At 42.0% G+C, this 21817-nt stretch overlaps 2 protein-coding genes across 7 annotated transcripts; one reads left to right on the top strand and one right to left on the bottom strand.

Moving 5' to 3' along the window:
• Positions 1 to 484: 484 nt before the first annotated feature.
• Positions 485 to 5644, bottom strand: thap12a (THAP domain containing 12a). Its single transcript, XM_066699524.1, has 5 exons — positions 5338 to 5644; positions 4287 to 4407; positions 3998 to 4105; positions 3679 to 3715; positions 485 to 3577 (listed from the first exon to the last, which is right to left on the bottom strand). Exons 1-5 carry the CDS (start codon positions 5424 to 5426, stop codon positions 1695 to 1697), a joined length of 2238 nt encoding a protein of 745 aa, XP_066555621.1. The 5' UTR covers positions 5427 to 5644; the 3' UTR covers positions 485 to 1694.
• A 912-nt stretch (positions 5645 to 6556) lies between these two features.
• emsy (EMSY transcriptional repressor, BRCA2 interacting) lies at positions 6557 to 20883 on the top strand. Of its 6 annotated transcripts, none has more exons than XM_066699523.1 (20): positions 6557 to 6729; positions 8315 to 8423; positions 8862 to 8961; positions 9251 to 9325; positions 9773 to 9948; positions 10044 to 10202; positions 10585 to 10844; positions 10979 to 11213; positions 11509 to 11727; positions 12258 to 12407; positions 12618 to 12791; positions 13128 to 13264; positions 13491 to 13670; positions 13855 to 14059; positions 14439 to 14603; positions 14866 to 15021; positions 15737 to 15924; positions 16185 to 16808; positions 17629 to 18039; positions 18471 to 20883. In XM_066699523.1, the coding sequence occupies exons 1-20, from the start codon at positions 6727 to 6729 to the stop codon at positions 18666 to 18668; spliced, it is 3924 nt and encodes a 1307-aa protein (XP_066555620.1). In that variant the 5' UTR covers positions 6557 to 6726; the 3' UTR covers positions 18669 to 20883. The 6 variants fall into 6 exon arrangements, with proteins under 6 accessions (XP_066555620.1, XP_066555617.1, XP_066555619.1 ...); XM_066699520.1 differs by having other exon boundaries at positions 12222 to 12407; positions 13479 to 13670; XM_066699522.1 differs by having other exon boundaries at positions 10555 to 10844.
• Positions 20884 to 21817: the final 934 nt, after the last annotated feature.

Here is a 21817-nt window from a genome sequence, read left to right as displayed (position 1 = left end):
GCCCCTCGCCGTCGAGAAGCCGGGCGGCGGCCATTTTACATTACGGCACACTAAGCGCCGGGGTTCGGTAGAGTGGGTATAGTTTCTATATAATGTAGTTAAAGTTGATCTGTTGATTATGTGAGTGTGCCATAGCCAAAGCTAAATAATCGACGCACTTCATTTATTTTACATATGTAGCCAACTACGTATAAACAGCTTTTTAAAGTGAAATAAGAGTTTCCTTCGAGAAACTCCGAAGTCAGCGCTTTGCACTTGTATGGACAGATACTAACAGTGACAGTAACTGTAATGTTTTGTACCCGCCACACCACCAGCACAGGACAGCTATAATGTCGACCTAGGAGCCCACAAAATACGTTATATCTCTTAATTGGTTTGCATTTTGAAATAATCATTTGCACTTTTCAGACGGATTTTAGGTATATGATTTTGTGTTGTATTAATGCACAATACCTATAGGTCTAAATACAACAAATGCAAACATGAGTCGCACTGTACATTGTGAATATAATTACGTTTTTATTAATCACTTTCTTGAATAACATGGTGATAAAAATGTCCAGTAAGTTTGCGGAAATATAAATCTCCTAAAAACAACACAATGGTGGATTAAAAACAAAACAAAAAAACTTTATTTAGCACAGAGTACAATGTTCAATGTTACATCATACAACTTTTATTTATTTTTATATATATCATTCAGTTAATCGTTCAAATTGATGTTTTTAATTCATGTGGGTGAATTTATGGATCTGATGTTCTTTGAAGTACAAACACAAAAACTTCCCATTTCCACGATGAACTGGTTGCATATGGTTGTTGCACTGTTTTCTATCAGCAAATAAGCTAAACATACCACTCTCAATACAACCTTTGTTTCGCAACAATTTGTCATTTAATGATACATCTAATTATTCCAATCTAGGTAGAACACAAAGCAGAATGGATCCATTAGCTTTTACAGACTTAAGTATTTCACCAGTATTAAGTATATAGTGTGCATCTTTACACTGCATTTAATTTTTAAACCCACATTTGTAAGTTAAATGTTTTTTGTTCTTGTAGGAAGAATATGATAGGAAAACACACAGCCATTATCAACCTGTTTATCCAGGAAATGGATACACTTATCAAAGAGTATCATCATTTTGTTTAAAGATTTGTCATCTACAAACTTAAATGTATAGTTATAAAATCAGCTTCCATATGTGAAAATTAAAACAGTTTAAACTATTTCAGCATATGATAACTATTACATTTAATTGAGGGGTTGGTCCAGTTGAGATGTAGGCCATACTAACATTAAAATAAAAAAACTGAATACACAAACATAAAAATATCTCAATGTAAAAATTAATTGGTTCCCATGTTCTCACACAATTGTAGGACCGAAGCAACTATATCTACAGCTGAATATGCTCCACTCCATTCGTATTTTAATTTTTGTACTACAAGAGTAAAAAAAAAAAGCATAACCTGTACAAAAGGATGCACTACAAAGCGATGGAAAAACACACTGTTTAATCTAGAAAGTTCAAGACTTTAAATTATATCGTCTGACTGTAATATATTAGTTTTCTCAGTTTTAAAATAAAATAACAGAACAATTACTTAAGAAAGTAAAGCAAAAAAACTAAACAAAAAACAACATGCGTAATTGACGACAGTGCTAAAATCTTCCATGTTTTGTGTCACTCTTCCTCCTTTTCTGGGTAAAGTTTAATATAGGTATCAACCATGAAGTCTAAATCATGCTTAACATCATAGTTGATGTTGAGCAGGGCCAGGCTCTTGGACCGGTGGTTGACAGGCGTGTCAGTAAGGTAGGCCTGCAGGCGCTTCCGTGCGATTCCGTACTTGGAGTTCTCCAGCTTTAACACCGGCAGGGTGCACAGCACTTTGAGGAAGGAGTACACGTTGGGGAAGAACTTCACTTCTGACAGCTGCAGGGTGTCATAGATGGTGGAAGGCAGACTGATCTCCTTACTTCTGTGTTTCCACTTAATTCTCCAGCAGTGGAGTTCGGCAGGAAGCGTGTCTGGATTTGGAAGGTCGTTCCTGTAGATGTCTGCATTGTTTTCCTCCGATGTGTTGAACTTCAGTTGCCCCATTACAGACGGCACAAGCGACAGGCATTTTAGAGCTTTCAAATGGTTTTCTGAAAATACATCCTTGAGTTCTTGTATAACTTGTGCCACAACTGGAATGCTTAGGAACTCTTTAAAATAACTTTCAGGCTGAACTTCTAAGCCGTATTCTGCTCGTTGCTTCCTGAGGTACAATCGGGGCACCTTCACTGGGATTTCCATCGTAGCGGCCAAATTGATGGCCTCCTCAAACCAGAACTCGTGGTACACCTCGATGTTATCCATGACCTCATTGAGGGAGTGCAAGACTGCAGTTAAACTGCTGGCAGCGAAAAACACATCCAGGGTCTGCCCTTGCAGGTTCTTCCCAAAGGCCCTAGTGAAGGACAGCGCATTTTTCAAGACCACAAGGGTGACTACAAACTCAAAGTCTGCTAATGTCTCAGAAATCATGTACGCTTCAAAGGTAATTTGATCATTCCACTTCAAATCTTCATTATCGTGAATGCTATCCATGCATAAGAGGAGCGACTCTAAGAGGTACACTGCTAACTCGAAAGCATCGTGTCTCTCTGTCCAGCTGCTGCGGCAAACCTCTTTAAGTTCACTGGCCTTTTCCTGATTGCTCTGGTAGAAGATCGAAATGGCATGCTCAAGTTCAGCCTTTAGTAGAGGTGATTTATTGAAGAAGGCGTCAATCTTTTTCAAAGTGGACATCACCACCTGCACCCCAGTAAAGGGCAACGAATTTGCAAGAAAAATGTTCAGAGCACAAGTGGAGCAAGGAGTATAAACTGCCATGGGATACTTTTCCATCAGCTTGGAAGCCACCGATTTCATCTTGCTTGCAAACACTCCACAGCTGACGTGGGCTTGGCCTCGGCAGTGCTCCATGTTCAAGCCCCATTTCCCAGTAATTTCAGACAGGAGTCTTTCAGTCAGGGCTTCCTCGTCTCCCTCACAGGGCAGGAACCCAATGAACTCCTCCCGCAGGCAGTTGGACTGGTCCACGAAGCGCAAGAACAAGGGGAGGTGGTAGTCCCCGCTGATTTCCACCACATTGTCCGTGACCAGCGAGAAGAAGCGGCATTCCCTGATCTCCTGCAGCAGCTCCTCACGGATGCAGCTCTCGCAGACCTCGAGCATTTGCTTCTGCTGCAGAGAGGGGCAATACTCAACGTTCACAGCGTCCATCTCAAACCTCTTGCGCAGAACCTCGTCCCCCGCATTAATCCGGTACTCCAGCAAGGCCTGGAAATTGGTGGGGGTGAAAGACTCGCTCTGTTCCTCTTCTTGTGTGTGTCCGTTCAAGGGTATGTTCTGCTTGCCGATCACAACTATGATTTCGAATAAAGATTTTAGATAATCTCTGACTTCCTTCTCCTCTTGGGTGAGTGGTGGTGTATCGTCATTGTTGTCGTTACTGTCGGGGCCCTCGGCCGGCTCGTTTTCTTTGTTTGTTTCCACTTGTTCAACTGAAGCTTCGACTAAACAAAACAACACAAAAAGCACAGAAAAACTGTGAATTATTATGCTCCTGCTTCAGTTTAATAAATGAAAAGCACTGGAATAACATCTCATAACTTACGTCTCCTTTCTTTCATCTTTCTCAATTCTTCTTCAGTCTGTAAAGATAAAAATGCTGTCCTTAGTCTAGAAACATTTGCATTTCAGTATTTATTAAGGCTTCTGTCTGCGTCATGCTTTAACAAAAAAAAAAAACGAAACCTTGCCAATTAATTAGAATGATTTTGTTTATCATTTAATTCAAACCCAAGCATGACTGTAACGTAACTCTGATTTACACATGCCCATCTTATTCTAAGGGATGGAGGGTTATGATGTACAGATAGGTTGACAAGTTGCATTTCATTCATATTAATAAAGTTAACATATAAACGACATACCAACTCTTTTATTCGCTTGCGGTGTCGGCTGTGTGGGTTATTGAGGTGACTTGTTAAGTCAAATATTGTTGGCACTGCACTGTCTTTCAGCACCGTTCTGTAAGGACTCTGGGGAGGGGAAAAAAAGCACGACATATTACAGAAAGCTTTGATTCATTAGTCATTTCAAGTTTCTGAAGTCTCACATTTATCACACAGTCTTAATGCTTCTTAGATGTATCAGCATTTTATGACAGGTCCCCCGACTTAAGTAAATAACATCCTAAAAAAGACAGGAACATATACTTACACTTTTACATATCATTGAAGCCTCAAAGTGTTTGGCACACAGTCTGTAGTGTTTATTCAGCTGGTCTGATGTTTTGTCTTCCAGATCTGCTCGCCGGCAGTTTTCCACCCAGAGTCTGCATCTGATAACACAAAACACCAAGTGAAGGAGTCGCACTGCACACACCCTAATCACTTTCCAGCTGCGGTTTTGTTTATTAATTGAGAATAGTTTTATCTGGTAACACATTCAAATAGTGGGCACCAATTCTTAATGAATGTATGAATCCCGCAGGAATAACACATGCATTTCCACTGAGATCTGATGATGATGTCCAAGCCCTGAACCCAAACCTAGTCTGTAACCCTATCCCTAGCCTTGACCCTAACCTTGATATACATGTGAGCATCAGCAGAACTCAGATCATGTCCGCAAGGCTTTTTTTGTTGTATTGCTTTGGTATTCATATATCAACAGCTTAAACATTGGCGGTGCTGAGACATATCAAACATAATCACAAGTCTTTGCAATGTGGCATAAGAAGCGTTGGTGCTGTCAGGTGACGCTGTATTTACTACGTTTAAAACTCCGCCTCCTGCAACACAGGGCCTAAACTCACACTCGCCTCTTCCCACTTTGCAGTACAGAGAGAAAGCATCAGGATACAGTTGGAGATCATAAAATCAAATTGGATACAACACAGCAATTTATATCATTGCTGAGCGATATTACTGGGGAAACGGGATCTGTGTGGTACTTGCAACACACGGCTTTGGTTTTGTCCTGCGATAACCCGTGTCCTCCGGCTCGGGTGCACAATGGGACATTTACCCAGCAGTGATGTTTGCAGCTCTGTTTTTAACTCGTGTTCATTCATCCGAAGCAACCACAAGTTTTCGATGTGGATTCATATTTTTCCGCCACAGCATCGCCTTCTCCCATTGAGACGCACGTTACGAATATAGCAGGCATTTACGGTGTATTATTTGCGGATTATTGTCTTATTTCACAAGGCACAAGCACAATGCATGAGCAGCAGAATAAGTGTTACACCTGTGTGAGTGAAACGTACCTTGCCGGGTCCCGGGGAAATCTGAAGAAAGCCAGGTCTGACTGAGTGCTTTTCCTGGTGCAATTCGGGGCGGCGCAAAAATTCGGCATGATTCATAAATGTGCACAATTCACTTCCAGTTGTTTCACATAAGGGGTTTTCTCCAAGCGCAAACTTTAGTTTAATGGTGGTAATTTATTTATGTGTTCTATATTTAGAAATTATTAGCCGTCTCCAAAAAGGTGCGCTACAGTGCTTTCTGTGGCCTGGAGGATTCAAAGCGGGATTGCCTCTCGGTCCTCTTCCGTCCCACAATGCACCGCTACCCCCCGTTCAATTGCCAGCAGGGACCCATACATTTCAATGTTGTATTTTCTCCCCCCACGCTATTTTGTACACACTATGTACCATATTTAAAAATAATAATAATGTGTATATATATATTTATTACTGTACGACTGAGGCAGCCCATTTGAATTTACTACTTCTAGTAAACAATAAGATTTCAGATTAAAGAAAATATGTATTAATGTGTGTTACATAATTATATATAACGTGCTAAATGATGTTATTAAACATGTATCTTCGTGTGTGTCTTCATCGTGTGTTAAATGGGTTCAAATTATTCAATAAGATAAACTTATATACGACCACATGTTATCCTTTGAGTGTTCTTGCTGATCTCTTACATCTATGTATTGATTTATTTTACCAATATCTCCCAAAGTGCCCAGTTGTTTTCTCTGTGTAATGAAAAAACTAAAGTAATTAAAAAGGAAAGTGATTTCTTGGAAGACTAATACATGTGTCTTGTTACTGGTAACGTGTAATTTGTCACAGGATTACGTCTCTGACAGTACATCGTATATTTTTGTGTATCAGCCTTTTTATTATTAACAAACTGCAAAGAAACAGTACTTTACATTCATTTCAAAGGGATAAAGGTTTACAAACTACATAGTCCGACGCCCTCAGCGAACTGCACAAAGATGTCAACAATGACGTAATGGGTCCTTCAACGGGAAACAAACTGCTTGCCCAGCTCGAAAACATAACATTATAGAAGAGGAAATTATATACTTTTTACTTTTCTTCTATAGACAGTTGTTTAAGTGTACATGTCTTCAATTATCAGGTAAGATGACTTCAAATTAGACGGGATATATATGTTTTAACGAAAAATATGTTTTGGGCAGTAGTACAGGCAGTCGCATATGGGGTCCTACTGTTTTGGCGTCGATTAATCATGGCGGAATGGAAGGGGTGTGAAGGATCTGAGGTGGATTTTCATTAAAAAACTAAAATACTTTAAATTAATGGAAGAAAAGGTGATAATAGCAATAAAGAGCAATGAATACGGCCGCCTGCAGGTCAGGATTATAGCAAATACATCGCTTTCGTCTACATTGAATGGTAATTGTCTTAATTGATTCTGCCTTGGGTAACATTTTGTTTTGTTTGTTTGCTTTATCTGTTGATGTAGACGTTCTTCCTTTTCATCTGGCATTTGCATGGCATTGAATAGCCCTAGACAATAAGAACTAAATACATGTATGTTCACTTAACCACATCTATGAAGGAAACGTGTATATTTGTGGTACATGATTTTGTGAAGGATATTTTCTGCTCCCTCTGTGAGTTTATTACAGTAACATTCCGATAAGCATCTGACTTGCTTTGAATCCAATCCCGAAATTATTTTAATATCACCGCACACCAATGCAATCATATCATAATAATAGTAAAAAAAATATATACATTTGATAGGAAATATTTATATCAAGTAACTAATCAACTGTCATATAATACAATGTTGTTCCAGGTGTGCATTATATATTAAATACATTGCAACAATTTAGCAGTCCGGATATCTATATACAAATACTGTCTCCTTTACAATCACAGGATAGTTAACGCCTGCGCGCTTCAGCCTTGTTTTAGTCTGATTTCCGTAACGCTGCTGGACAGAGACCAGATACAGACACATCCGACTGGAAAGCGTTTGTTTCAAGACATGAAGTTGATTTTTACATCTAAAATCGAAAGCCAAATGCAAACTGATCCCAAAGGACATAGTTTGACAAACGGAACTGAGTAGCAACACATTCCCTTCAACAATGCAGTCACAATATTGGGTCACAAGAAGTGACAAGATGTCCTCTTCTAGCTTCTGGTGCAAGGAAGGGTGATATAATGACCAAGAGTGAATCCTTTTTTGTTTCTTTTACGTTCATTTTGAATCAAAACGCAGAAGTTCGTTGTTATTGTCAAATGTAGTAGATGATACTGAAGATGATACTGATCGCTTCCTGTCAGTCATGCCGCCTAAAAGGTTACGAACTGGCGTGAGACTGAGTGTTATTAGACTGTTTTTAGACTAAATGTACAATTGCATTGAAAATTGGTACTTAAATCTTCTAAATAATACACATGCATAAGCTGAGTCCCTTGATGTTAATAGGTTTTTGTACATTGAAAATTGCTTTATTATATGTGTCCCCTAACTTGTTAGTCAAAAATAATGTGTGGTGTGTTTATAAAAAGAATGCTCCATTAAAAATAAATAAAAAATGATCGCAACCAAATCCAAAACGTATGAATGGCAGTATTAATTTAGTCTGAGATAATTTGATTTTAGTCACAGTCTCATTCAAGCCCGTTCACTTTTTGTGCCTTTGAAAGCACATCTCAGTGTATTGGTGTAAGGGAGTTATTCTCACTGTCCAGTCTTCCGAAATATTCAAAGATTGTAAGACAGACCAAGCCGATAGATATTCTTTGAGTCAAACTTGATTTAGTCCACTAAGATTATTGTGTGTTTTCCTGAACAGGAGCATTGCATCATTCTGAGTTAATCATTGTGTTATTGGTTGAAATGTCATCTTGACAGAGTCTGTGACTTAAATGCAATCAACACTTACTAAATTAATACCATTGGGTGGTTTTAACACTGCAAGGAATATTGTAAATGTTTGATGTTGCCCCTTTGCTTCTGCAGTTCATGATCCAGCAGGAGAAACCCCAGCCAGCAACAGCCATGCCTGTTGTGTGGCCCACTCTCCTTGACTTGAACAGGGATGAGTGCAAGAGGATTCTCCGCAAACTTGGTAAAGCCTTGTTATTTTTTAAATAAGAATAATAAACACATTCTTGTATAATCCAGTTGTACATAGAAACAAAATGAATCCTGTTTTGTCAAGTTGTTGTTTTTTCTTTATAAGTCCTTTGTGACTGGACTGTTCAAAACATCAACATATACACCCAAAACAAAAGAAAAATAACATTTAAATTGCATGTTACTCTATCTATCACATTTGGTCAGTATCTCCTGAAAATTGATGTCCTGTTAGTAGTTTTGAAAGAACATTAAAAGCTTCTGCATTGAGCAGAACTTAAAAAGCAATTAATGGAAGTAATTCTTTCTGGCTGTGATATGGTTTGCATTAAAGTACATGGGACATTTTCCCTGAGCACATGGGTGGGGGGGGGTCAGTGCTCCTTTAGGAATGTAACTGGTGACAGTGATGGTGGTGTGGCTGTTTCAGAGCTCGAGGCGTATGCGGGCGTTATCAGTGCACTGCGCGCTCAAGGGGACCTCACCAAGGACAAGAAGGATCTCTTGGGAGAACTTACTAAAGTCCTCAGGTAAGATTCAAATGATCTCTGTTCATTTGCCTTGTAGATCAAGAATATATATATATATATTTTTATATACATATTTTTAATTGTCCAGTTTGGGAGAAATCTAAATGATATCTGCTTGTTTTTAGTTTTCTTCATCTTTCATGTTTGACTGAGGTATTTGTAAATAACAAAATTCAGTGGTAGTTTTGCCATGTGTTTAATGTATAACTGCTACCACTGTTTTATCTCTTTATTTTCTCTCCCAAATAAAAAATAATCAAATAAAATGTTGAATCTCATTTACTGTCAGCATCTCGACCGAGCGCCACCGCGCAGAAGTTCGCAGAGCTGTGAACGATGAGAGGTTAACAACGATCGCTTATCAGTAAGCTGTTACCTTAATATTGTGTATTTATCCATCTATCTCTCTAGCTGTGATATCACTTTATAGTTTAACTGGGTAAGTGTGTCTGATAAGAAATAAACCATAATAATTATAACTGCACTCTGGATTTCAACTAAAACTTTTGTTTGTATGTTGTTTATATATACTGCTCAAAAAAATTAAGAGAACACTTAACATTGATTTCTGAACTCGGGAGTGTTCCCTTAATTTTTTTGAGCAGTGTACATTTTTATATTTTCTCATTAAAATGCACTTTTATAGCAGTTATATTGAGGTCCAAATGGTTTCAAAGAGACCTGCATTTATCTGCCCATAGTTTATATTTGTTTTCATGAATGTTTGAAAATTACATATTAAGTGAGACGTGAACCGCACCCATCAAATTAGTTAAGAAAATCAAAATTAAGAGAATTCTTTCCTTTCTAGCATGTCAGGACCCAACAGCTCTTCCGAGTGGTCCATTGAGGGGCGCAGACTGGTTCCCCTGATGCCCAGATTGGTCCCTCAGACGGCGTTCACAGTTACAGCGAATGCAGTGGCCAGCGCAACGGCCCACCAGAATGCCTCTCTTCTGCTCCCTGCTGAAACAGGCAACAAAGAAGGTACCGGAATGTGCATGTGGCGGAAAACTCCTTGTCATTTTCTTCTTGCAAGTATGAGCTTTGAAAAAAGTAACTGTGCTGTGCTCTGTTTGCAGTGGTGGTTTGCTACTCCTACACAAGCACTACCTCCACCCCCACTACCGCCACAGTGCCTAGTGGCAGTGCTGCAGCTGCTGCCGTGAAGTCACCGCGCCCGGCCAGCCCGGCCTCCAACGTGGTGGTGCTGCCCAGTGGGAGTACTGTCTATGTCAAGAGTGAGTGAGGCCTGCACTATACCCCATGAACCTAATAACCACCCCCTCATACTGTAGAGCTGCATGAGCCCCATTTGTGTCATTGTTGAAACGGGATAGAAGTTATCTATCTGGTCTAATTGACCAATTCCTTTTGTGGTAAAGTTTCCAGCAATAGTACAGCTACTGCTTCTGAGTGAGCTTTTAATTATTATTATTGTGTTGCTGTAACAGATTTCTGCCTTTTTTCCGCAAATACCATTTTGCACTTTCCACATCCTAACCACTAGATGTCACTCTATAGCTACACTGCGTTCTGCAGCTGTCACAGTCAACGTTGTGTATGTTTTCTCCTCTCTCGCTCTGCCTGAAGCTGAGAAACCAGCCCGCCCTCTCTCCTCAGGTGTGAGCTGCTCCGACGAGGACGAGAAGCCACGCAAGCGCCGGCGCACCAACTCCAACAGCTCCTCCCCCGTGGTGCTGAAGGAGGTGCCCAAGGCAGCCACACCCATCTCCAAGACGATTACCGTGCCAGTCAGCGGCAGCCCCAAGATGAGCAACATCATGCAGAGTATTGCAAACTCCTTGCCGCCACACATGTCCCCGGTCAAAATCACCTTCACCAAGCCCAATACCCAGACGACCAACACAACCACCCAGAAGGTAGGACTGCCTCTCTCTGCTGCACTTTTTGTGTGTGTAAGGATTCTAGAATACTGCTCACAAGATATAGAACACTTCATGATATTCTAGAAGAAATGTTTAATTTTGCCACATTTTATTTATTATATTATCAGGTAATAATCGTGACCACTTCTCCGGGCTCCACCCTCGTGCCCAACATTCTTTCCAAGTCCCACAACTATGCAGCAATGACCAAGCTGGTGTCTACTTCAGTGTTGACCTCCTCCAGCCAAAAACAACCCATGGTCATCACCGCCAGCTCTGCGCCTGCGCCCACGGCCAACACTGTTGCCGTGACATCGGTGGTCTCCTCCTCACCCTCTGTTGTCATGTCGACTATTGCACAAGGTGAGCCCTGCCCAGGCATGTGTGGTCACCTAATTGCCCTTCCTGTTTGTGCTTCTGTTTTTCTGGGGAAAATCTTAGTTCTCTGAATCAGGGTGTGAATTAGCCTGCAATGACGTTGTGACTTTTAACTTCCCAATCTTACAGTTTTGTGGAAATTAAAGTATCTACAAATGTGCAGCACAAGGAAAAGTTAACAAGCAGAGGTTCATCATTTTTGTATGAAAACAATCATGAAAGAAAAGACAATGAAACTCAGAACTGACCCTCGGCGTGTGTCACTCTATTTTCCCTCTAGGTGCCTCTTCGGCGGCTGTTAAAATGGCCTCGGCGAGACTTCCCTCCCCGAAGACGCTAGTGGGCTCCCCGACTCAGATCCTGGCCCAGTTCCCCAAGCAGCACCAACACTCCCCGAAGCAGCTGCAGCCGGGCTCCTCGGCTGCCTCTCTGGGCGCCCCACAGGCGGGCCAGGTGCCCACCGCCAGCAAGCCCACCATCCAGATCAAGCAAGAATCAGGTGAGCAAGCTGCAATCTGGGGGGTTATTCCTCGAAAAAGTACTGTAGGCTTAAGTTTTTGTAACTTCCATATTAGAAAGAACAGAGTAGTAAAAAGAAACCTATTGCTAATAAATTAGTTAAGCAAAGCACATACACAATTGCTACCTACTAATATATCTCTGAAAAGTGTGCTGATTTTATTGTTGGTCTTTCGCTATTACTGCTCCTTGTTTTAGTACCTATATATGTGGGAGAGTTGTGATATTAGTTGAGTAGTCTTTTATTCAGTTTGTATCTGTTTCTACTGCATATGTTGGTATACATCATTAAACGTTTATTAAATTAATATACGATTCAATGTAAGCTGTTAGAAGAACCTTTAATGTAATTGGCAGTATGTTGTATAAATATCTGTGTAGGCAACAGAAACCAGCTTTTACATGTATTGAGTTTGGAGAAAAAAAAATGAGAGCAGAAAATTTTATTTTCAAGTTTCTCACAATTTCCTCAAGGCTTGTTGGCTGATGAGCTGCTGTTCTGTCGTCCAGGGGTGAAGATTATCACCCAGCAGATGCAGCCCAGTAAAATCCTCCCTAAACCAGCCACTGCTGCCCTCCCCAGCAGCAGCACGTCCCCCATCATGGTTGTCAGCAGCAATGGTGCAATCATGACAACCAAGCTTGTTTCCACACCAACAGGTACCACCTCCCTCTTAGTGGATTTCACCCGTTTTCCACTGAAGATTTCTACAATTCGTTTCACTGTGCATGAAAGATATTATTTTCCTTCCAGCGAATGTCTGATATGTGTTAAATCTGATGAGAAAAGGTTAAATCTAACACAGACAAAATAGTAACCCTTTGTGACTTGGTGTAGGTCTCATTGTCTGTGCCTTCTGGTTCATTCAGGTACACAGGCCACCTACTCGCGCCCAACAGTCAGCTCCTCCCTTGGGGCGCGAATGGCTGCTTCCCCCGGGGGGGCGACCTACGTCAAGACCACCAGCGGCAGCATCATCACCGTTGTACCCAAGTCCCTGGCCACGCTGGGGGGGAAGATCATAACCAGCAACATTGTGTCTGGTGAGGAACCATAACGTCTGGTTGTTGATGAATAGTGGAGGCGTCTCATTGACACCAGGGCCTCGCTGCAGCTCGTATCGGCTTCAGTTCTCATCATCTGCATGGTTTCATCGCTGCATTAATATGCAGCTCAGCACAGGAGAGAATCTCGATCAGTGTTCATCAGAGCCGTTGACTTTCTGCATGATTTATAATGATACATTTCATATGTGATCACCCCCCATCCTGGACAGTTCAGTATCAGACTGCCTTGCCTGTGCACATTTCTGAGAATACAAGATACATTCACAGATATCCTCTCTATTATTTAATTTCCTCTTTCCTGTTTCATCACAGGTACGACGACTAAGATAACCACCATTCCCATGAGCTCCAAACCTAATGTCATAGTGGTTCAAAAGACCACAGGCAAAGGAACTACCATCCAGGGGCTGCCGGGCAAAAACGTTGTCACAACATTATTAAATGCGGGAGTAAGTACAATAAACGTGTCATAACGTTAAATACTTATAGTGAAGGCTGCCGAGCTCTAGGAGATTTTAAAGCATGAGGGTGTGTGCGTTTGAGACCTCAGTGTATTTTAGATGCTGCTACTGACTTATCTTTCTTCAGTGTCTTCATATTCGAAAACAAACAAACAACCGCCTGTTTTTTGTTTTTAGTTGTTGTACATTTTTAATTTCGCAGTTTCTACCACAGGGTGAGAAGACGCTGCAGGCGGTCCCAGCTGGGGCCAAACCAGCGATCATCACCGCCTCTCGCCCCATCACCAAGATGATCGTCACCCAACCCAAAGGCCTCAGCTCAGGAGTGCAGCCCACCACCACGACCAAGATCATACCTACCAAGATCGTCTATGGACAGCAAGGGAAAACACAGGTCAGCGTTTAGAAGCAACTGTCTGTATTCTGTATTCCACCCATGTGCATTTTGGCATTTTATGTGTGAATTTAATTTTTAGTGTTTCTCCTTCACCCTGCCATTAAATAAACGCATGCTGCAGGTCTGTGCGACTGTATCCTTGTTCCCCCACTGACCGCTGACCCATGTGCTGCTGCTACAGGTGCTGATCAAGCCCAAGCCCATGGCGTTCCAGGCCACGGTGGTGAGTGAGCAGACACGGCAGCTGGTGAGCGAGACGCTGCAGCAGGTCTCCCGCATCACCGAGGTGGGGCCGGCCTCCGGGCAGGAGGGGGCGCTCAAGGAAGAACCTCAGACCTATACCGACAGCAGCTCCTCCTCCACGGAGTCCTCACACAGCTCACAAGGTATCCTCCTCCTCCGCCACCCTCGAACAAAGTGATCAGGCCCCATCCTTCATGGCAAGGAGGCCGAAGAGGCGTAGAACAGAGGGCGCAGTAATTCAGTGTGCCACACCTTTTTAATATGTGGTCATCAAAGTCTCAAAGCACTGTCTGAAGGGGAAGAGAGTCCCAATAAAGGACTAAATGTTGGGAACAAAGGGAATATTTTTTTTCTGTTCTAAGAACTGTTGTTCGACACCAAGATGTTCAGCTGGTCAGTGAGCACCATGACCAGCATGCCTTTTGAAAGCCCACAAAAAAAAAACACCTGAATTTGACAAGTAATGTGTATGTGGTGTAGAAAGACGATGTGTGGAAGCTGTCTCCTTGTCTGTGTTTACAGATTCACAGCCCGTAGTTCACGTAATAACCTCTAGAGGTCAGGAGTGGACAGAGCATGAGGTTGCTGTAGAATCCAGTCCCACTATCATTTACCAAGACGTGAGCGGGGAGTCCCAGTCTGCCACTTCAACCATTAAGGCCTTGCTGGAGCTGCAGCAGACGACAGGTGGGTATTACCTGAGGGCTTATCTCTGCATTGGATCTCCCTGACATCAGAGAGTATCCAGGGGAGCAGACATCACGGCACCTCTGCACATTATCTGACAGGTGTAAATGATATTGTGAGATTCAGGGATGCAGACAGGGAAGTTTTACAGTAACTGACAGCAGTGTGTGATGTACATGCCCTTCCTTTTTCTTAGTTTTTTCTGCATTCCCTTGTGGCGGTCTTTTACCAATCCAACCATTCGACCTTTGTTTATTCGCAGTTAAGGAGAAGGTAGAGTCCAAGCCCAGGCAGCACACGATTGACTTGAGCCAGATGGCCGTGCCCATCCAGATGGCCCAGGAGAAGAGGCAGTCCCCCGAGAGCCCGGTCATCACTGCGGTGGAGCCAGACGTGGTCTCGGAGTTCATCACCGCCGGTCAGTGCTGTACTATTGTATAGATTGTATTGGACTTGCAGCAATATGAACGCCAGGAACTAGGAATAATAACACAAGATGTATTTGTATGCTTGCTGCTTCACCTGGAAGCTTGAAGCACTTTAATCCGTGCCCTCTGTGAAGGGTGCTGTGTTGTTTTCATTTGAAGGTCACTGAGGTACCAGACTGAAAGAACTGTCAGTATTGTAAACCTTTTATTCACTCATTTACCAGAATAAGGAAAATAACAATCTGCAAGCCTTGGCAAGTTGAGCTGTGAGTTGGCCTTCTTGGAACAGCTCAGGGTGCTGTGTAGAACTACACATTTTGGGGCGGAGCTATTTAGCATTTGATTATTCATTTTCTAAAAGAGGAGGTGTACAATGATTCATGAGTCAAAACCATAACAAATACAAACAACCCTACTAAAAACAGTTGTTCAAAACTCCCCAAAATAAAAATAATACAATCATTTGTTTTTCAAGTTTGTGGAAACTTTAGGATTTTTAAGGAAATAAATGCATAATTTGTTTTAATTTGTTTAAACTCGCCAGTCTTGCATAAACTTATTTGCTTATTAGTCATTAGCTGTGCCATTCGATCACTCATCTCAGTGGCCTGCAGTTGTACCCCATAGATGTTAAAACAGGCAACCAGTGCAAGTCCTAAGTATTATTTAGCCCTTAAAACTGATTTGTTTTGTTTTGCCTCTAAGCTAAATCGAGCAAGGCCAGCGTGTCATCAGCGGGTATGAGCAGTGGGGAGCTGGCACTGAGCTCCCTACTGTCTGCCAGCCAGCAGCAGAGAGCACAGCAGCAGGTGCCTCCCCCACAGCAGACGCCGATCGTGGTCCGGTCACTCCCTCCGTCCTCTGCGGCGGCCGTCACACGCATCGTGCAACAGGTAATGCGCTGCCAGGTGGAGAGAGCGGGACGGGCTCCTGTTAGTTGTCGTTTCTTACTCTGTTCTGCTGCCACATGCCAGACCAAGTCAGATTCTGTAACGCATGAGGTTTAACCACAAATCGGAACAAATATGAAACCCACTGTAGCGTTTAAACTGAATCATGCAACTTAATGTGCTGAATTTAACTCCTCTATTGCGTTGGAAGTTGTTTTCCCTGCAACTAACCACCCTGTGTTCTGGTTCCCGCCCTGCTGCAGGCCGTGGGAAGCCAGGTGTCGCTTGGCAAGCAGGCAGAGGAGCAGGTAGTGGAGGAGGGGGAGCTGGAGGGCGACACGCTGGATCCACAGACTGGCTTATTCTACAGGTCCTCTCAGCCTGCAGCCCAGCCACCGCAGCAGCAGCAACCACCCAAACCACCCCCCCCACAGCCAGACCCGGGCCGACTCTTACCTCATTCTACTCAGCCACTACTGAGCAAGATGGCCGGTGGGACCCAGGCCGCCAGCCAGCCCTCCTCTTCAAAGCAGAAAGCGCCTGTCGTGTTCCAGCAGCAGGAGCAGCAGCAGCAACCGCAACAGCAGACACAACCGCAACCGCAACTGCAACAGCAACAACAACCACAACCACAACCGCAAAAGCCCGTGGCCCCACAGCCGCAGCTGCAGCAGCATGTGGTGCTGAAGGAGAGGCCGGTCTCAGGCTCCGGGCCCCAGCAGACTGTCGTGCAGGTGATTGCAGTGAAGCCCCCGCATACCCCTCAGCTGCCCAAACTACAGCAGGCCCCCACCACCCAAAACCGGCCCATCCACACCCAGCTGTCCCAGCCTCCGCCCCTGCAGGCGCATCACCCCGTGGCCTCTGAGAAGCTTCCCCCCAGCCAGGTGAGCAGCTGCGCTCTTGCTGTGTGGATGTTAAATCAGTGTACTCTCTCTGTCTTGGGCTGTTCAAAGAGGCTGCCTGATTGTAGAACAGACACACATGGACACTCACAGAGATCGTGGACTGGGTTGTATTCACTGGGATATACAGTGGCTACAGAGCTGCACAATGTGTCAGACTTCAAAACAAACAAAGCTTTCTTTTCTTTCCTTCTGACGGATATATCGGTGATTGTCGTCCGATATTGGCCTTTCACAGAAATATCGGTATCGGCACTTATTCCTATGAAAACGCACCGATACATTTTTTTTTTTTTTAAACTATCGGCTAATAATTTTTACCATAAAATCCTTATTTGGTTTAACAGTTGTTATATTTACCATAATTGTTTTGTATTGTTCAAATGTAAAAATCCTCACTCTCTCTGAGAGACAAAAAGGGATCCATGCTAGAAAATGTCCGTTTTGCATGCTAACAAAAAAAAATATATCAATATCGGCAATCAGGAAATTTTGTTCCCCAATTATCGTCATCGGACCCAAAAAAACCTGTATCGGTCGGGCTCTAGTAAAATGCCCGGTGGCTCGAGGGCGGCTGGGATTGGAGCATCCTAGTCGTACTTCCTCACCCTCCACAAGTGTGGTGGCGCGGCACGTGGCCACAAGCCGAGATGCATTAGCACAGTTGGAAATTCTAAAACTTGGGGGGGAGAAAATACAAAAATAATTGGTGATTAGAATAAAAACAGACATCTGACACCCCATTAGGCTCTTTAATTTCAGTTGTTAAATGCTTCTTTTGGACTCATGGCGTGTTTCGCAGGTCCAGCAGCCTATCATCACTCAAGGCGCCACCGTGACAAAGATAACATTCGGCAGTCACCAAGCCCCAACGGTGTCCAAGCCCAGCAGCGGGGAGGCGGCAGCCAAACTGGTCCCTCTGACGGTCCCCGGGCCAGGGCAGGCGGCGGAGAAGCCCTCCGTGTCAGACATCCTCAAGATCTCCATGATGGAGGCTCAGATCGACCCGAGTGCCGAGCCCATGGTGGTGGACTCCTCCAGCGACTGCAGTCCCTTCAGCAAGGGCATCGGCGCCGCCTCCGCCGGGCCGCTGATCAGCAGCTCAGCCAGCGCCCTCCTGCACTCCAGCCACTGCAAACAGCTGCCGCATACACAGTTCTCCCGCATTCAGAGCCTGGCTGTGCAGAAGAGCAAAGAAATTGATGTAATACAGGTAAGCGATGCTGATGAGTCATTTAAAATAACCACCAGTTTGAATTTTGATCCCTTTATGTCTGTTATTTCTTTTAATTATAGGTTTATTTTTATTTGTATGGACTCATGAGATCTACTATTACTGAGATGTTCACAGATTCATTAGAATAGGGAGTTTCTGGTTTTTCTGTCACTTTGGCCCTAAGGTAGAGGACTTAGTTGGAAACAAATGTTCAAAAATGCAAAAGATCCAATATAAATGATATAAAACTAAATATAGAAACTTGTTGAATAAGTCTGTACTGTTGTGTTGCCCTCAGGCATCCTATGCCTTCAATTCTATCTGGTTTCAATGTTAGGATTATGTTTCTGTTTAGTATTCTGTGGGTGTGTCGTGAATAACCCTGCAATGTTGAAACGGAGCCCTTTTCTGTCCCTTCCACTACCAAGGTGATCCCGCAGTACTCTATAACCCCCGATTCCAGCCAGTCCAATGTAGTGGTGGAGCCCAGTGGTTTCCTGGAGATCACCGACTTCACTAGCCAGCGTCTGGATGAGGAGACGGTGATGGAGCAGGAAGTGGACAGCAGCAACGATGAGGGGCCGGAGGCAAGTCCGCTGGAGGGCTGCACTGAACAATCACAGTGACGCGGTTCCACCAGGGTGCTGCCATAGCTGAGCGCCCCGCGGACGCAGAGCTCGGAGTGACGTGTGCATTGATTTTGTTTTGTTTTTAATGTTTTTAGTTTTCCTTTTTTAAATCGAAGCTCCTGGAGATGGCGGCATACTGCAACATGTCGTTACCAACATTCCCGATATTGTGAACTTCTCAATGGAAAAATAAACCTAAACAAAAAAAGCAACACTGCCTAAAAGGGAAACTTAAACAGAGACCAAAGTGGACTCTACAAACTGTTTTTCCAAAGGGGAAGAGCGCAGTAGTTGTTATGCAGCATAAAGGAATAGTGGATCAGAAAGCAACGCGTCTATAAAAGCGAAAAATGTAAACAAAATGAAACTAGTAGCATTGTTTTTTTACATATGTAAATAGTAAACCAAATTTTAAATCTGTGTATATGATACTACACTTAAAACAGAACAACGCTTGGAAGTTTCTTTGGTTTAAAATATAAGTTTATTTTTAGTTTTCCCCGCTTTGCTAAAGAAGTGCTGCCTGCCAGGACTGAAAAAAGAAAAAAAAAAAAAACTGCCATGGAATCTCGTTTTTGTATTTTATTTCTTATTTTATTTTTTAACCACAAGAATCTAAATGTACAGAGGGTTGGGTTTTTATCAACTCGTCATCACTGGACATTCTTCTACATTTTCTATAGCAGAAAACGTTCTTTGTTTGTGTGGGTAAACATTAGACAAAATCCCAAAAGGAATAGGATTCGCAAAACTATCTTCTGTGATACATTAAATACTGTAAGTGGTGGAAATTAAGCAATTAATTTTCTTTAAGAAAAACATCAACTGACATGTTTTAAACCGACATCTTTGTATCTCTATATTTGGGAAGAATCACCCAGGTATACCTAGGAATCTACAGGATCTCTCGTGCATATTATTTTTAAGTGTTGTTTTTGGGCTGCAGCATCTAGCTGGAAAAAGTCCATAGAATATCAGATACACATGCAAAATATATTTATAAAAAGGATGGAAAATAATTTGAAAGTAAGCACATTAAGATGTAGTAAAGAACAATATTACTTCAGAATTCACTGTTCTCAACCATAGTTTGGATTAATGGAACTCTGTATAAAGTTATAATGTCTAAAATGTTTAACTAAGCCCACAAGCTTAAGCACTTTGAAAAAAAATAACACCATTGAATACTGTATTTTATTTACAAAATAAGGATCAATTCCATTAGTGCGATTTTAGTTTTTTTTGACTCTCTCGGTGTACCAGAACTTAGCATTCTTGAAATTTACAACATTTCTGAAACCTGTATACCTTTTTCTACAGCAGCATTGATTTTTGTAATTAACAATACCGGAATGCAGTATTAGCGTTGGTTTAAAGGGATAATAGGTTATTTTGTGAATGTAGTGAATATTGCTTTGTGCTGAGTGCAGTTAGTTTTCTAATGTCGCAGTTCCTGCATTAAAAGATCAATGTCCTTTACTTTTAGTTTTTGAGTTTTGTATTTTTTTTTTTTTTTTTTTCGTAAAACCTCACTTTTTTTTCATTGTATCTAAACTGAATTCTCTGCTTTCCTGCACTTTCAGGAAAGATTACTTACACACGTTTGAATAAATGTTTTGCACACATGTAGTAGAATTATAGTATTCCCTGTAAAGTACAATGGTATTGGGAAGGGGTCAGGCTGACAATGAGGAGAAACTGGCATCTCTAGCTTTTACCATTACAATCCAAAATGACAATAGAATAGTGATGATTAAAGGGGAAGAACTTCTTGCAGTCCTGTGGCCTGTGCTCATATTTTGTTTCAGCCCTTTTGTTTTGTGTGCCTTCAAGGAGCTTGAACAGCATAAACCCTGAGTTCGGAAAGGAAAATATTCCTTATGCAATCTAGAAAGGTTTAATATATCTGTTAAGTTTATTTTTTCATATTTATTAGTATTATCATGATCATTTTTCACTGTTTGTTACGCTAACCCCCCCATCCCTTTTAAGATGACTGAATTGCTTAGTTTATCAAGCTTTACGTGTGTTTATGAACCTGTCTGAAACTTGCCTGTGGGAACTGTGATCGTAATAAAACTAAGCCCGTGCATCTAAAGTAATATTTCATGGATTTGCTCCATCATCTGTTATCTCCTTAACATGGATATCTTTAATTTTATTTTTCCAAAATACTGATTTGTTATGAATAAAGAAATAACAATATTTTTCATTCCTTTTGTCAGTTTTTTTTTTTTTTTGTATCCCCCCATATTTCTTTCCTTTGGTTTGTTTTATTTCCCCTCATCAGCTTTGTTTTAACTAGTATACATTTTGACTGCAAGTGTATGTCACGACTGCAGTGTGATTTCTCTGTACTCTCAAATCACATGTCATTTTCACGCCCGTGGAAGACCAACAACTCTGAAAGAGATCTGTATAGGTTTCATTAAAAAAATGCAGGAGTTCAGTTTTCCGAATGGGTAAGCGATACCTGTTATAATAATTTTCAAAAAATACACCACCAAAATGCACGTTGATTAAATCCCAGTAAAACCCCACATGCAAATAATCATGGTTTAAGAGAGGTCACGCAGGGTACTTTCAGATATTTCAGCTCTCACTTTATGATGTCATGGTGAAAATATTTATTTGGTGGATTTCAACGACATTATCAGCACAGTGGCACATTTGTAAAGAGAGGAAATAGTTTTTTTTGATGTAGATGTATGTTGTTACTATTTCATGTGGTTTGGTCATGACCTGTGTAGGTTGGCACAGTGTGGAGCGGAGCCCAGAGAGCCTCGGTGACAGAAAGTGTCCGTGCTCGGTGTGTGTGTTTTCTTCTTTTGCTTGTTGTAAATGGTATTTTCTCTTTTTTTGTTTTGTTTGTTTGTTTGTTTTTGAAGATTCCCACGTAATCTGCACTGCACGATTGACCCTTGAGACTGCCTGAAAGCTGCTCTAATGTTGTGGGACTTTCCTTTGGACATTTTCCTGTCTGGGCTATTATCATTACATTTCCCAGTGGAATCATGCAAAGACTAAGCAAACATGACACATCAGCCTCTCTTCACAACTCGGGTTACTATTCGTTTGGATCATTTTCCTTTCCCCAGGCAATGACACATTGCGTCATATGTCGGCTATTAATAACCAAAATGTTA

The sequence above is a fragment of the Amia ocellicauda genome, chromosome 3 (genome assembly GCF_036373705.1).
Source record: "Amia ocellicauda isolate fAmiCal2 chromosome 3, fAmiCal2.hap1, whole genome shotgun sequence".
NCBI lineage: Eukaryota > Metazoa > Chordata > Actinopteri > Amiiformes > Amiidae > Amia > Amia ocellicauda.
The sequence above is the reverse complement of the archived record's forward strand: the minus strand, read 5'-3'. Positions and strand labels throughout refer to the sequence as shown.